Raw genomic sequence first — 16,735 nt, forward strand, 5'->3', positions numbered from 1 at the left:
TACAAAACAGAATTATAATATCCTTTAAATGAATGTTAAAAGGGGGAGAATTTTTTTTCAGGCTCATTTCTATATGTACTGAGTAGAAATAGGCAGGGAAAGGGGTACTGCACTTCTTTCACATATGCTTGCGCTCAGCAGACTACTATAGCTGCACTACATAGTCAATGGTTGACACAGTCAACCATTGTAAGTGTTACTACACATCCTACAACTGACTTGAAACAATATTCAAACCATAGAGTTTACTTTTGCTATTTGTACATTGATACAGATATTTGTACTTGTTACTCTTGATATGCTGTAATAGTTTGAAACTGTGAGAAGCAAGACCTTAGGTGAATGCCTAAATCCAAGTGGAAAGTTCCCTCAACTATCAAAAATTATATTTCTATTAATACTAGATCCTGAAAAATGCAGTTTTACAGTCACCCCTTGGAACATCATAATAAAGAAAAAAAATGTGTTCATAAATAAATACGTAAATAAAACCATTACCTTCAGTAGTGCCTCCTGGTTTAACAGAGAGACAGTGCAAGAAACCCCTAGCCTCCTTTCTAAGTCACAGTTGAAAAGGATTCTCTTTTTTCCCATTCAAAATCATATACCAACAGCAATTGCAGCTTTTTTTTACCTACGGCATGTTAAGAACATTACATAATTTTAATTATGTTCTCACACCAGAGATCACAGCAGAATTAATGTAATTCAGCATGTTTCTTGATATTTTTCTACTGCCAACCATTTCTCTAAAAACTGTAGCTGGCCAAACCACTGACACTCCAAAGACCTGAACAATGAGTGGCTGAATCACACGTTTCTAACTCTTAGGTCTCTATATTTAGATTCCCTCTATATTCTACCCAGGAGCACTACAGCAGCTATCTGAACCAAGGACACTCCACAGCTTGGAAGATTAAATTCTTATTAAACATAAAAATAAATCCAAGTGTCATAGACTTTAATGGCCAAAAGGGCCAGTCGGATAATCTACTTTGAACAGTGAAACACAGACCATTACATTTCATCCAGTAGTTCATGCATCAATTTGACCAGCAGGGTTTGAACAAAGACATTTCTTCTGATCTAACTGGATTTTTACTGACATTCACTTTCTAAGTGCTGCCATTAAGCATGGCAGGCTGTTCGCGTAACACCTCCCACAACACATATTCTCCTAAAAATTAAATATTAAAGTTGTGCCATATCTGCTTCTGCTATACTAATGTCCTTTTCATTATGCTATGTTCGTGAACCATCTTCATTAAGGTTTATGATTATATGACAAAACATCTTCAACTTGGCTGAGAACTTTCATTTTGGCTAGAAACACACCTTGTGGTGCTTTCATTGTCGTTATCATTTTTTTTTAAGAGATCTTGAGATTTCGTACATCTTCCTGCCTTTTTGAAGCCCAGTCACCAAGTCCTGCTCTCCCTCAGGAGATCTACCTGCCACTAATCTACTTTTCACCTACCCTAACCTACTCCTAAAGCCTGCCGGTGATTCCTCTATTAACAAAACAGTATTTAGGTATCTATTCCTACATATTTCCCAGCTACAATTCACTCGACTTTATCCAACCATTTTTATATCTATTTTACTACAATTACACCCATTTGTCATAACCTTTGCCTGATTCAAATGCCTTCGATTCTTCAGCATTTGAGGGATCTATACGAATCTTAGCAGGTAAGTGTGCTAAGGGGTGAAAGCCTTTATTTTTCTTTTTTTTCAACCAGATACCAAAGGTAAAACTTTTAGTGTTAGGTAATACCATTACCAACAGTACTTCAAGAGTGCAGATCCAGGTGGAAAGAAAGGTTAATATTCTCAAAACTGTCTGTTCAAAACAGGGATCCACTGACATGAACTAGACAGGCCAGTGAAGGATGGTAACATTTTGTACAGTAGAAGGGATAATAAAACATGAAAGGCAGCAACTGGCAAGCACGGCAGCAAGGACAGGTTATTCTGCTAATGTGAACTAAGCAGTTGACTTCATACAAGTTCTAAAAAACACCACCAATAACATCCATTATGTAGCAGGTAAGGAGGAATACACAGAATAGTAAAATAAGGAGACTGTGAACAGCAGAGGTTAGTTAAAAGATGCCAGTTACTCAGTAGACCTACAGCGTTGTAAGAGAAACTTTAAAAAAAAAAAGAAAATTCATTAAATCAATTTAAAAAAACCCAACCAAAACAAAACCCATACAATGGCATAAAAGGACAGCATGATTCTTCTGTGGATTTTTAAGAGACTTGAAATAGACAGATTTTAGAATATTTTTTTTATATATATATATATAATTTTTTTAAAAGCATAGAAATCGTGGTGTGAAATCTACCCAAAAGAACCACTTGGATACTGAGACCTTGACTACATCTGTCTAGCTGTAATTCAATAGATGTTTCTGATATGCACATGGGAAAACAAGGAAAGCATCAGTAATTATATCGGGATAGATAAGCTTGTCCAAAAGCTCTGGATTACACCTGCCCTGCCCTAGGGGTTCAGGTGCATTAGGGAAGAAACAAAAAGCATAAATGAACTCTAAGTTTTACATCTTTGCAACAGATCTGAGCAAGGAAGCCAGAAGAAGATAGCAACCCAGGTAACAGAAATATCCTTGACAGCCCAACAGGTCTAAGTAAAAAAAAAAACAACCACAAACCAAACAAATAAAACAAAACAAAACAAAAAAACCAAACCCAACACCCACCCGCCCCCTCCCAAGGAACTAACCATGGGGTTCTGGAATCCTTTTATTGTATTTAGCATATCACCAAATCTGTGGGAAAAAAGTTTTTTCAAATAGTACAAACTTTGATACATTAAACTTCCCTAAGTATTTCAATAGTAGAAACCACAAGAAATTTTACATTTCACAACCGTGTGAAAATGCACCACAGAGCAAGGACCTGCATGGCAAAGATGTTGCCCTGCCTCATCCTCTAAACTATTCTTGCTGCCAGGTGTCTGGCAGGGTTTAACCACCGCTGGCAGCTCAGCCCCACGCAGCTGCTCGCTCGCAGCCCTGCAGCGGGGTGGGGGAGAGAGTAGGAAGGATAGAAGTAAGAAAACCCATGGGCTGAGAAAAGAACAGTGTAATAATTGAAAAAGTAGTAACAATATTAATAATTGAAATAATCACAATCATAAACCGTGAAGAAATTTTTTTTAAAAGATAAATACATCAAACCCAAGGTAAACATGTGATGCAAATGAAAAGTAATTGCTCAGCACCCACTGCTCACCACCCACAGCCTGCTCCTCAGCAGCAGCCCCCAAACAGCTTTCCCCCACGTTATACACTGAGCAGACGTCATATGGTCTGGAAAATCCCTTTGGCCAGCTGGGGCCAGCTGTCCCGCCTGTGTCCCCTCCCAGCTCCTTGCGCACCCGCAGCCTCCTCGCTGCTGGGGTGGGGTGAGGAGCTGAGCACTTGGCTCTGCAAGCGCTGCTCAGCCACAACCAAGGCATCAGGGTGTTATCAACATTATTCTCATCCTAAATCCCAAATGCAGCCCTGCACCAGCTACTAGGAAGAAAATTAATTCTATCCCAGCCAAAACCAGGACAAATTACACTGGTTGAGGCCAACTGAGATGTTCAGCATCTTCAAGGAAATCTCTCAGTCACCCCCACTTGCTCTGCTTTGGCTGGCACTGCCGATTGGCCTGAGCATATGCAACCTGGATTCCTTCTGGAAGAAATTCACCCAAAAAGCATGCTCTGCAATGTTCTTCTGTCTAATGACCACCCCAGCCATACTGTGAGACTAAAATCAGCCCAAAGTAGAAGTCCCGAAGCACGCACAGGAGGAACGCCGTGTGCTCAGCATCAGCTGTTTTCTGCATGGGTCCGCTCCTACCGTGCCATGACGGTACCAGCCGCTCTCGCCATTCCCCTTGCCAGGGCAGCGCTCCACATCTCAGCAGAGCACTTTGTATCTCACACCCAGCTCGCGAGCCCCTCGCCCGCCCCTCTGCAGCACACCCACTAGTAAAGCTCTCTTCTTCGTGACATCTTGAAAGGCTTTGAAGTCGGAGACTGTTTTATTGTCTTTGATGCTAGCACTTCAAAAGATCAGAGCGCTCCTTTTCAAACATCTGCCTCTGAATTAACCGCGGTACATTTAAGATCAGCTGTAAAGAAGAGCAGCTCCTACCTCAGCACCGTGGCGGCACAGGGCTACCTTTTGGCACAGTGCACCCCCTCAGAAATGCAACCAGGTATTACCTTAGTATCTCCTTTACTGACCCAGAATACAGATGTGTCTTGTCCAGAGCAGTTTCAAGCTTTAAGTGTTTGTGTGTCTCCTGGTTGGTTTTTTCCGTTTGTTTTCCAAGTAGCAAAGTATAACAAAATTTACTTTCTTCAAAGATACGCAGGAGAGTTGATGCTTGCAAATAGATCCATCTGCAATGCTTTACTGTTCATTTTCTTTTCAACTTGCAAAAGAATAGGGTTTGAGATTTTGTGGGTGTTTGTTTGGTTATTGCTTTATTTGGTTATCTGGTTTGTTGTTATTTTTGACTACTGCATAATCATATCAGGGTCACTTGGTTTTCAGAATCCTTATCTTCTAACTAAATACAATTTTTAATAGTGCTACTACAATGCAAGAAATGTTTTAAAATGAGTGATTTACATACTTAGTGATTTTACCTTTCTGATCTCAAATAGCTCTGTAATCAAGGAACAAGTGATTCTTAAGCAATTTACAAAGCAGTAGGAGTTGGTGCCCAACTGCTTAAAAGGAGGATTCTCATTTTGGATTTTTCTATATTATTAAAATAAAATATTCCACTTTTAAAGAAAAATTAAAATGGTCAAAAGCTGTGAAATATGAAAATAAATTTTCATTTTCCCTGAATAGCAACAAAAGCATTAATTTCAATCTTTTGCTAGTTACATATAACTCTATCAATCTTTTGCTAGTTACATATAACTCTGTGCTATAATTTGTACATTTTTCTGTTACATAGTTTATTATTACTCCTGACAGGTAATAAGAGAGACAAAAATACAGTTTAAAGCAATTCGTAGCACTATTAATCAAGAGAGGTAAACTCACAATAACGAAGTAAACCACTGAAGGACAAAGGCTTTGTCACATACTGTTATGTTTGTTGCATTTCAGATAAGATTTTTCATTCAGCAGATTTGTGCGGTTATATTTTCTTCCTTGTAATAGAGATTTTTTTAAAATTTTATGCTTGAATTCCTAAAAATAACTTTATTCTGCTAATGTAGCAATCCACTGTAGAACACGTGAACAAGCAGCCCATCCCCAACATAACAGATTTCAAGGTACATGTAAAGCTCAGAAATGGAAGAGCTAGGAGTTTTATTCACACCAGTGACAATGTCTACACGAGCAGGGCTAGGGCATAACGGAAACTTTCCTACTGAACCAGAATTCACAGTTTCCCTTGGCTGGGAAATATTACCTTCATTCACTGCCTCGACCACCTCATTCTTCTGCAGGTCTGAAGCAGTTTCACTTCTATTTAAAAAGATCCACGATGTTCACTAAGGTGCCTCCAACTCAGGTATTCAGTAACGCAGAAGTAGAGGAGAGTTACCACTTGCAAAGACGCTTCAAAAGGCTAAGTCTCTTAACCACCTGATAGAAGCAGTGGACTTCCACACATCAGGTTGGGCGCTGCCAGGAGCTTCACCAACAGGAGAAACCAACCTGACAGCTCTTGCAACTCCTGGTTTCTTGGGCCCAGAACAACCACCACCCTGCAGGTCCAGACGCAGAGCCTTTGCTCAGGGTGGATTCCTACAACTCCTTTGACTATATTATATCCAAAGATAAGAGGCTTCGTAGTTCACACAAAGCAGTCCCTAAATAAATTTAGGAATAATTCAAGGAAAAGGAACAATGAATCCTGGCAGATTCTCTTTAACAACAAATGACGCGTTTTATTTTTAAAGCCTGGTGTTGCATTAGCCCCATGTGAGGTAAAGGAACTTAAAGGAACGCTTTACGTAAGATAAGCCAAAAATTTACAGTTAGCCCCAAATCTTAACAGTAATGGAATAGTCTTTAGACCAGTCACAATAGTCTAAATCAGTCAATTACTGTGGAAGAAATAAAACCTTCAACATAATACAACTAGCAAATGTTACATACTCATACACTCAGCGTCCCAGGATCAGCAGCACACAGTCAGGGTCCCAAGTCATTCATCAGGAGCTGTAGGACATTTGACAGTGAGAACTGTTCTTTCTTCTCCCTAGAGTCCACCTAGCGTAATATTACACGTTTCCAAAACCAACCTTGCTGTTCTTCAATGCTCTGGCAATTCCACATTGCAGCCAAATAATTATATATCTATAGCGTGTGGTTTACTCGTGTTGCATATTTGTTCTTTCTTCTCCTATTCCTAAATACTTCTTTTGCACTATTCTTTAGGTTGTATTTCTTTAAGGATCAGCACTCGGCCATGGATGATTCGTTTATACCCACGGGGCATCTGGCATCCAAGATCATAGATTAATTCATTCTACACAAAATAACTACTTATGACTCATTAGCTACAGAAATACATCAAAATCATTATAAACACAGGCGGTACACCATGCAATTGTACAAAGCTAGGCTGTCATTTGACAGTTGCTGTTATGGCTAAAACAAAGCTTCAGGTAGGGCAAGACAAGCCCAGAAAAATCAGGCTCAGTGAATCTTCATACTAAGGCCGTGCAGAGTTAATACCAGCAACGACAATTCTGTGCTTAGGTGGTTACAGGGCTATACCAGTAGCTAGGTCACTCTCCAGGGAGGGGGTAATGCTGTCTTGAAACTCCTTAGGCATCAGATAAAATAAAATTTCAGCCTTTCAGATCCCCAGGAGAATACTCTACAGCATGATATAAAATAGCAGCTCTATTTAGAGCTTCCACGCATCGGACAGTGGCTGCTGCTCAATTGAATGCCACTGCTGTGTTAGATGACGTGGGCTTTGGAGGAATGGGTGGAATTCGGGCAACCCAAAGCTGCGTTCAGATGGCTGTTTAGCTTAGTAGGACACAGGAGACTCCAGCCACACTCAGACATTAAGGAAACTTTAAAAGGAACATATGCTAATAAGTTTTTAGCTTCTTCAAGATGCATCGGCTTTTTGGATTACCTTCTTACATACAGGTATCCAAACTCTGCTTATATTCTATTTCAAGCACCAAAACCAGCTCTCCAAATGTCGTGTCAAGATACACAAATTAGGAAGCTGATTTCCCTCAGCTCCTCATGTAGAAGAGAGATAGACAGACTCCTCCAGAGGGTAATTTTGATCATAAGAACTTCTATTTAATTATCATCCAAATACAACTAAAAAGAAAACACACACAAAAAAATCTGCTTCGCAATTTATTTATTAAGAAGAAACATATAAAAGTGACCATAAAATGGGATACAAATATTTAAACATTTTGAAGAAAACCAAAAAAGGTAAGTTAGACAAAAATCATTTAATAATTGGGAAGGAACTTTTATTTCCCATCCTTCCACATAAAACAATGTCCCAAAGCAGTAAGAGTAAGTACTAGGTGCAATTACAGTTATCTCTCCCTCCAGCCTACTGAAAGCACTACATGTCTGTGTCTTCCAGGTAGTGAAGTGCATATTCCTTAGTTTAGGGACAAACTCGGCCAGAGAAGGGAAAAAATGAAAGAAAGAAAAAAATCCCAAACACACACACACAAAAACCAAAACCAAACCAGAATGAAAAAACGCAAGTAACACAGCTGCTCAGTCCTCAGTGAAGTATGCCTCCAGTCCCTCCAGTTCTGCATCATCTGTTGTATTTGAAGAGGTGGGAGTAGTATTCGAATTCATGTTTTCCTGACTATTACTTTTTTGTTGAGAGGTTCCTGAATTACTTAATTCCTTCTTCAGTTCTCTACCACCACTTAACAGCCTTTGACTCTCTGTAAAATACCGATTAGGATGATTCAAAGAAAACCCAATGTCTTCAACCTGCATAGGAAAGGAACAATGAGTTATTATATTTATTTTTTAAAGTCATCTTTTTCACACTCAAGCACAAATTAATTAGCAATTTAGTAAGTTCCAACTTTGTTGAAGAAAAAGGCATCAGTTTGTAAATACTATCCCAGTAAGTATTAGCATGACACAGATTTACTTTCATCAGAAAATTTCTTCCTTCATGTTAGAAATAAAATTAGTGCTTTCGGCATATTCAAACAGTATTTCACACTGTCTTTGCTGTAGTAAGTAAAAATAACATCCCAAAACATATAAAACACTAGAAGTAAAATGGCATACCTTTACAGATGCAGGACAATTGAACCTACACCTTAAAACAGCATTTCCCTACCCAAAAGAGGGACTGAGACAAGCCTAGACTGCAAACAGCGGTAGAGAGTACTACTAGAAGTTGTAACAACAGTACAGTATAAATCTAGATCTTAAGTATCAGTGTGAAACTGTGAATGGAAACAGGCAGGTTCACCTACTTCCCTGCTTTCTCCAGTAGGTACAAATGCAATGTTTACAATGCAACAGCCCCATAGATCAAGCTGATCTCTGCTCCATCAGTGCCAGCCAGCATCAGCATCCTGAAACTCAGATGCACAACGAATACAAAAGAACATTTCGTCTTCAGTGGAAAAGAAAACAGAAAACTAGCATAAGGTGCGGCATATTTTTATTGCTCCTTTCTACTTGGCAGGTGCATTCTTTCAGCTCCATAATTATTAGATATATGAACATTCAATTAATGCTCGTCAAATATTTCAAATCAACAAAGCTTTCAGTTTTAAAAGTAAGCTGTTCTTACATGCTCACCACAAGTCTCAGTTACAACCTTTGTATCTCTTCTCAGGGGCTCAGAAGTTGGAAATGCTTACTTTAAAAGGTGCTTCCACCTCCTACTCAGGCAATCTGCACCTTTTATCTGCCTGTCAGTTTATGTGAATACTAAGAACATCGTAAGAAAAATACTGCTCTTAAAAAATACTGGAAAGGTTCACAAACCTGGGATACAAAAAACCAAGGAAGTCTAAGAGCCATATACTGGTAATTTTCTGCTACCACTATCTCCTCTTTTTCCCAGAAGGGCTGGGCCACTCCAAGCATAACAAGCAACTTTGCACACACACAGTGTCTCATGAGGGTATATACTGTGGCTGATTTAATGTGCCAAAACCCATCAGTTTAAACTTCAGCCACTTGTAAGAAATCATAAAGCAAAGGATCAATGTGCGCTCTAAATGGAATCCTGATTAAACGCATTACCGCTGCCTAGCTTAGCTCCATCAGAAAATGCAGACATGTATAACACAATCTAATTCAGACACGAAGACATTAGCAACTGTAGTAAGTGACCTTGCTTGAAAATCGTAAAAATAAGTGACAGGCCCAGCACACTAATTTGGTACTCAAAGGCACAAAGAAAAACAAACAAACAAAAATAAACCCCAACAAAAACCCAACCCAAAACCAAACAGAAAACCCAAAGCCACCACTGAATTTCATTTCAGTCTTATGCTCCAATTTCCATTATGTGGGAGCTAAATTACTTCTTTACACCAAAAAGGCTTAAAAAGAAGCGATAACAGTGAAAAGCTGGCTTTCCTCTTAATTAGTTCTGGGTTTTTTTTACTTTAAAATTTCAGCTTTCATCACACCAATTTATAAGTCGCTTTGTAACTCTTAATTTTGTTCTAAACTGCTCTCTCCCCATGTGGAGCGATCATGGTGCTACAGTAAATGATATCAATTAAGCACATCCCTTTAAAAAAAAAAAATCCAGTATTCTTGTGATTTGATCACAAAAGACTAAGAAAAACAGGTTTTGCATATGTTTTTAAATAAATTAATCAAAAGTGATTCTTCTGTACAACGAAGTTTGCTATGTGTCAGATCTCGTTTACTTCTTAAAAATTCATATGGATTGTAAAATACCAGTACTAAGAATAAAGTATTTAGAGATAAATATTAATAAGTAACATCTGTTACAGCTGTATCTGTAAAAAGTAACTAATACAGCAATATTCAGGTAAACAACATTAACATCAGTAGTTCCTTTGGAATATTAGCCAGTTAAGCTTTCTTATTTATACATAATGCTCAGGGGCTCTTAAAACAATCAGATTTGAAAACACTAATTATTCCTACAGGCATGCTGTCATCACAAGGACCTTTATTTAACCTACTAGTAGTTCACAGCTGATATCATCAATCTGTTTTACTTGACTGCATATATGTAGCCAAGATCTCCAAACTGTTTGGACTGGAAATATTTTTCCCTCTTGAGTTGCCATCCAATTCTACCAACTAAAGTAAAATATAATCTTGCTGCTATTGTGACCATGAAAGGCATTCCTCATGAATGTGACTATTTACTTTGGGTTACGGTTACACTGCTTACATTTTTAGGGTGTCTCATTTCCACTTTATGCAAGTTGCCTTGTGTCCTCACTTCAGTAGAAAATAAAAACTTATCTATAAGGGATAACCAACATGAAATAACTTACTGCAAACTCAGGTACAAATATTAGAACATCAAAGAGCTATGATGCTTTCCATATGGCTTAAAATCCAAATCTGACCATCAAGAAAGATATTTTGGTAGTGTCTGATTAAATGCTTACTCTAGTTGCCACATAAGCGTACTTTATTCCTGATTCTTATTAAAATATGATAACGTTTGAAAATATCTACCCTACAGGCCATTCAGTCTTTTATCAAGTCAAAAGACCTTCTTTTCTTCACATATATCAAACAGCTTGTCTTGATCGAATCACATCGTTATTATTTAGAATAGCTTTCCCAAAAATGAGTATGCCCTAATATCCCAGAACTTGAAAAATATGTAAAACTATTCATGCACTATTGTGTTGGTTTTGGCTGGGATAGAGTTAATTTTCTTCACAGGAGCTAGTATGGGGCTATGTTTTGGATTTGTGCTGGAAACCGGGTTGATAGCACAGGGAAGGTTTTGTTACCACTGAGCAGGGCTTACAGAGCCAGGGTCTTTGCGGCTCCTCACCGCACCCCAGCAGCGAGGAGGCTGGGGGTGCACAAGGGGTTGGGAGGGGACACAGCCGGGACAGCTGATCCCAGCCGGCCAAAGGGATATTCCACACCGTATGATGTCACGCTGAGCATATGAAGCTGGGGGAGGAAGAAGGAAGCGGGGGACATTCAGAGTGATGGCGTTTGTCTTCTCAAGTAACCGCTACACATGATGGAGCCCTGCTCTCCTGGGGATACCTGCCTGCCAGTGGGAGGTGGTGAATGAATTCCTTGTTCTGCTTTACCTCCGTGTGCAGCTTTTGCTTTCCCTAGTAAAGCTAGATAAAAAAAGTCTCTATCTCAACCCATGAGTTTTCTCACTTTTACTGTTCTGAATCTCTCCACCATCCCCCGGGGATGGGGAGCGAGCGAGCAGCTGTGTGGGCTTGGTTGCCAGCTGGGGTTAAGCCACAACAACTATACTTCGTGCTTTCCTTTCCTACACTTATTGAAAGACCTAACAAATTGCTGATGCGCACATTTCCTTAACACATTAGTTCCTGCCTGAAGACAATGTACTAGACCACATATATCATGGCTGCTTTTGTTGTGTGGTTGTAGGACAGTGAAACCAAAGTCCAAGAGAGGTGTAGTATTGAAACTAATAAGGCCAGTTTCCACAGAATATTCAGAGAAGCAGCTTTTAGGTAATTTGTGCTATCTGAACCGGTAGCACTGAGATGCAAAGATACACCCCCCAAACCCCTCAAAAAAACTTATTTAAACATTCTCACTTTAGTGCCGCTGGATTTATTGGCATAGTCTCAGTGCCAAGCACTAGACAACTGAAGCAAAGCTGCTGCCAGTGTGAGCATAAGATGAAGTAGAAATTTGAGAGAGGATGATGGGGAGGAAATGCAGAGAGCCCTTAAGCAGAGACAGTGTGCATGCAACTGACCCAGTGAACTTAGAAAAATATCATAATCTTAAGTAAGTCCCCACAACAAAGTCATTCATAGTAGATCTAATCCACACATGCTCTGCAACTTTCAAGAATTATAGGTAACACTAAGAGCTCTGCCCAACATATATCAAACCCTTCCTCGGTAAAATTTTCACATAATTGAAGCTGAAATCGTCCATGTGAGCTAGTCCATTATTTCCAGGAAAATTTTACTTAAGATTGTTAACCTATTTGAAGAAACAATAACAATGAATGTTATGCTGATTGATTCTTCAGAAATTTCGTTCACTGAAAAGCTCTGCTAGTGATACAGGAAAGCAAGGGTTTGACTGTCTGATTAGTTGTCACCACACCAGCTTCAGAAACACATCTCTTGATCACCCCATGAAAAAAACTACTAAAGCATAGTCATAGGACAGAAAAATCATTCTGAGCACGCTGGTAACAACTTTAGCAGCTAAATTCTCCTTAAAACATACCGTTGTAAGCATGTGCTATTCAAACTGCAGAAAGCGCCTTTTTGCATGTTCTGCTTTCTCCCACTGAAGTAAGAGACTTACCAAAAGCAAAGCAGAAGATTCTTAGTGCAAGCAGCAAAGACAGATATCTGTATTACCACAAGACTGAAAAAAATAATGCTGTTCTGGAATTTGCCATAGAACAATAGAAAGGCAGCTGTCCTAAAACACAACAGCTCTTCGCCACCGTGCTGATTTATCCTTTGGTGAATGTTGATCTTGGGTTCTATAGTCATCTTCGACAAATACTGTTTCCACTGACTTAGCCTTACACAGGGCAAGTGTTATCTAAATTTAAATTTGTACATATTTTTTGTTTTCCTTCCAGAATATTAGGACTGTTTTATCATTTTCTAAGACTGTAAGACAGTGTTCCTCGCAAATTACAACTGCCAAAACAACACTGAGTATGCCTTTGCTATACATTGACTCATATGATTGCTGGAAATTTGGGGAGACACACAGTTCCATTTAAATCAAATGTCAAAACCAGTAAGAATGAAAGAAATCAAAGGTAAATGTCTCTGGGTGGGTCATCTAATCCTCATGCTCTCTAATCCTCAGCAAGGCTGTTCCCTAGCCTGCTGTCTGAAAGGGATGGTTCCTTTTTTGAGTTGTGGAGAGAACAAAGGTGTAAGAAGGGCTGTGCTTCGTTGTTTTTTCTTGATGACAAGCAGTCTTAAACCAATGCAAAAGCTGGTTCTTTAAATTAAGAAATCACATAGGAGGAGGACTGTGGCAATCTTACAGTTTTGTGAAGGATCTTACTTTAACTTTGCCTATGATTAAGCAAATGGGAAAGCTCTGAGAATGTTCATCTATATTTGAAAACTAATCACACATGACTAAAGATGTCCAAAAATATCAAGTGAAAATTAACAATATTAACTATGTATGTGCTGGGAGATTAAAGTTTTAATTACATCTTTTAGATCCCTTTTTGTTTATTTTTCAAGGTATATCTCAAAACATCAAACTTGCATAATGGGTTAAACCCCACAAATTTTATTAAAAACAGGATTCTGAAAAAATTAAATGCCTTGCAATAGATAAAATTCAACAATATTGACCTTTTTAGGAAAAAAGCATAATCTTTTACTACATCTTGTAATGTTTGGGGTATTGACAACATCAATATATAAATGCATAAAACTACAAAATATCTGAAATTATTGAAATGGAAAAAAACAAGGCAAGACAGTTAACGATGGATATGAAAACTGCAAATAGCCTCTCAGCTTTATGCATGATTTCCAAGGCCTTCCTCAAGACAAAGACGGTGCCTATAGTCTAATAAAAATCAGTAGCTACTTACATCATGCACCAACTCAAAGTACTTCTGACAGGCCAGCTGGTAATGCATGCCCTTCACCAATTCCAGGATCTGTACAGAAGGAGAAAAATGTAACGGATTCAGAAGTAGCACACGTACATCTTGTTGGTACCTACCATGACAAGGTATTTCACAACAGCCTTGTATAATAGCTCATGAAAATTTGCAGCACATGACATCTTTGATATCTGCATATCCTACTAGTAACTGACAACGTTTAGACAACTATAGCTTAAAATTACCCTGGCTACATTAAAAACAAGATAAAACCACAGGAAGACACACCTAGTCCTTAAAACATAATTTCAACACTCTTAACTTCAAGAATAAGTTGAATCTCTATTTTTGCAATATAATTGTGACAGTCATTGTCAAACGATATATCATACTGCAATATCTCTTCCATAATTGCAGACATAAATCTAGTAATTCAAGTGGTTGAAGAATGAAGCAATCTAAGACACTATTTGTATTTTTATTTTCCACATTACCAGTTCATGCAGATATAGAATAAAATACTACTGTGTTCCCATCAAGAAAATTTAATGCAAATCCTTTAGACAAGTATCTGTGAGAGGGGAATGCTTTTACCGTCAATCAGATTTGTCCTTTTTGAAATGAAGTTATTTCTAGTCAAGCTCAGCAGAATATGTGAGTGAATAGCCTGTTTTGAACACCTATTAGGAAAATCATGCCATCTTTTGTAAATACAATTTGCTTCCCAATTCTACTTCAGGTAATCTCTTCTGTGCTGCATAAAGTCTCATTCTTATCACCAGAATGCAATGCCAGTTGAAATTTTTTCGTTTGTTCACCTCCCCTCTCCTTTATATAATCAAAATGCATGCTTCCTCTGCTTATCAAACAGAGAAAATTGCTGGAATTAAGAGATAGCCTCAGTGGAAGGAAAAATAGTTTTAAAGAAACGTTAATTTCAAGCCCCTTTCCCAAGGTTGACCTTTGTGTCAAACACAGTGATACGCTCCAGCTTAAATCCCTGCTGTACTCATTATTGAATTTATTGACAGATGTATAAATAAATTACATTTGCTGAATGGATAAAACCAGCAACACACTGCCAAGAAAGTACTTAGCGGCACTGTTCCACTGTAATAGCCCAACTGATTACATTTCTGTCCCTCTTGCCACCTCCTGTTAAATCTTCTGTAAAAGATCAAGGCCAAGGCCAATAGGCAATGAAGTTTGAAATCTTGCACTATCTGTATACATACATGGTTTTTTATTTTCTTCTTCCTCCTTTGAAAATTAACTGAAAAAAATCAGCATCACCTTAAGTAGTTTAGGATTGAAGAAACTCGTCTATTCTAAACACTTCAGTTACATGTTGCCTTATGTTTTCCTGTTTGTTCGTTACAATAAAATCTGTGCCATGCAAAAGAGTGATCCCTATTTTACAGTAAATGCTAACCATGTTGTATGTATGCACTTTTTTAAAAAGTATTTTCATGCAATTTGGAGTAATGATCAGAAGACCTATAAGTCTGTTGGTTAGTTAAAAGAAACATTCGTAATGTTCTGTAGCATTCAGACTTTTCTAATCTGAATTTTCCATCTGAAATAAGTTAAATAATTTAATCTAGCCCATAAATACTTTGGGTTTTCTCAAAATTATTCTTCGTTTAATCAAGATTACACCTAATAGAAATTATATAAATAAAAAGTTCAGGTGCAATAAATAAATAAAGATTCAGGTGCAAAGATATTTTAACTCTCAGAACCTTAAGTGAGCAAACAAAAACTTCAATATGGACAAATTCTGAGTATAAACCACCAAAAGTTCAAAAGTATTGAAGTCCTCTTGTAATTTAAAGAGACCTTTTTGAAAAAGCTGATCAGTTAAAAGGCTAGTAGTCATTCTGCAGTTTGTTTCAACTTTTGAATCACTGACCATAGTTATAGCTGCTTTTTGTAGCAAAGATGTCATTACCCAACTGAACCCAACCTGAAAAGTGGAAAAGACAAGGATTATCAAAACTAGCTTTCGATGTACTAATTCACAATGATTCACAGGATGAAAGACCAAGCTACTGTTGTGTTCTCTGACAGTTCAGCAGAAATATCCTAACTTCAAGTGACAGAAGAGGGATCACAGACCAACACAGCACAGAAGACCACAGAATAAAGAGGCACTTAAAAATAAATTCCAGTTGCGTAGGAGAAATTATTCTGAGCAAATTATTCTGAAACCAAGCCCATTTCAGCCCTTGACCCATCCTTGGGAAAATCTTGACCCACCCTTAGGGTGGAGAAGAGGACTCCATTGAATCAATGCTGCTGACATATGAAAGCTATAATGGTCATGTTATCAGAGCTGGCCTTGAAGGACTTTAAAATCTGTAAGAGCAACCATGTTATTGTGCAGCAGCTGAACCTTTGTTGCCCAGCTACATTGCTGTTTCACCAAGGAAATACGGTCCCACTCCCCTGAGACCCCTCTCAGACCTCTCAGAGACTATTAGGTCACGACATAGATTCTTCTGCTGTACTACTATCAAGACATGTATCTTTGAGAAAAGCTGTTAGAAGGGCCTCTACCAGCATTCTCCACTGAAGTCTGGTAACTAGGTTTTCATGCCACTTCTTTTCCAGGCATTGAGTGCTCCATAAAACAGATGCCCACCAGAACAGATCAGAGACTTTCATCCAGTTTGTTAAATTTATCAATGTACTTGATTGCACTGGTAGTCATCATTTTACTTGTGCTCCTTTATCATCTCCACCGCACCACCTCCCCAGCTTTGACTGGTTAGTCGATTTCAGCCAAATTTGACAAGTAGAGATGACAAAGCTATACAGTTCCTACACGTTGGTTAAAAGTTGTGGTTGGGTAGACCATCCAGAACAACATTTGTGGCTCATTCAGCCAAAAGCAGTTATAACTTAGCTGCTACTCAGAGAGGCA

At 38.4% G+C, this 16,735-nt stretch overlaps 1 protein-coding gene across 1 annotated transcript in view; it reads right to left on the reverse strand.

Moving 5' to 3' along the window:
• Positions 1-7,372: 7,372 nt before the first annotated feature.
• The window catches only part of PRIM2 (DNA primase subunit 2), a 127,970-nt gene continuing 118,607 nt past the window's right edge, over positions 7,373-16,735 (reverse strand). Inside the window, exons 13-14 of the mRNA XM_056343719.1 lie at positions 13,795-13,863; positions 7,373-7,994 (exon numbers count right to left, since the gene is read on the reverse strand). Coding sequence (XP_056199694.1) covers positions 7,767-7,994; positions 13,795-13,863 — 297 coding nt within the window. The 3' untranslated portion in view covers positions 7,373-7,766. The remainder of the gene's footprint in view (positions 7,995-13,794; positions 13,864-16,735) is intronic.

Source organism: Falco biarmicus, chromosome 6 (genome assembly GCF_023638135.1).
Source record: "Falco biarmicus isolate bFalBia1 chromosome 6, bFalBia1.pri, whole genome shotgun sequence".
Classification (NCBI taxonomy): Eukaryota; Metazoa; Chordata; class Aves; order Falconiformes; family Falconidae; genus Falco; species Falco biarmicus.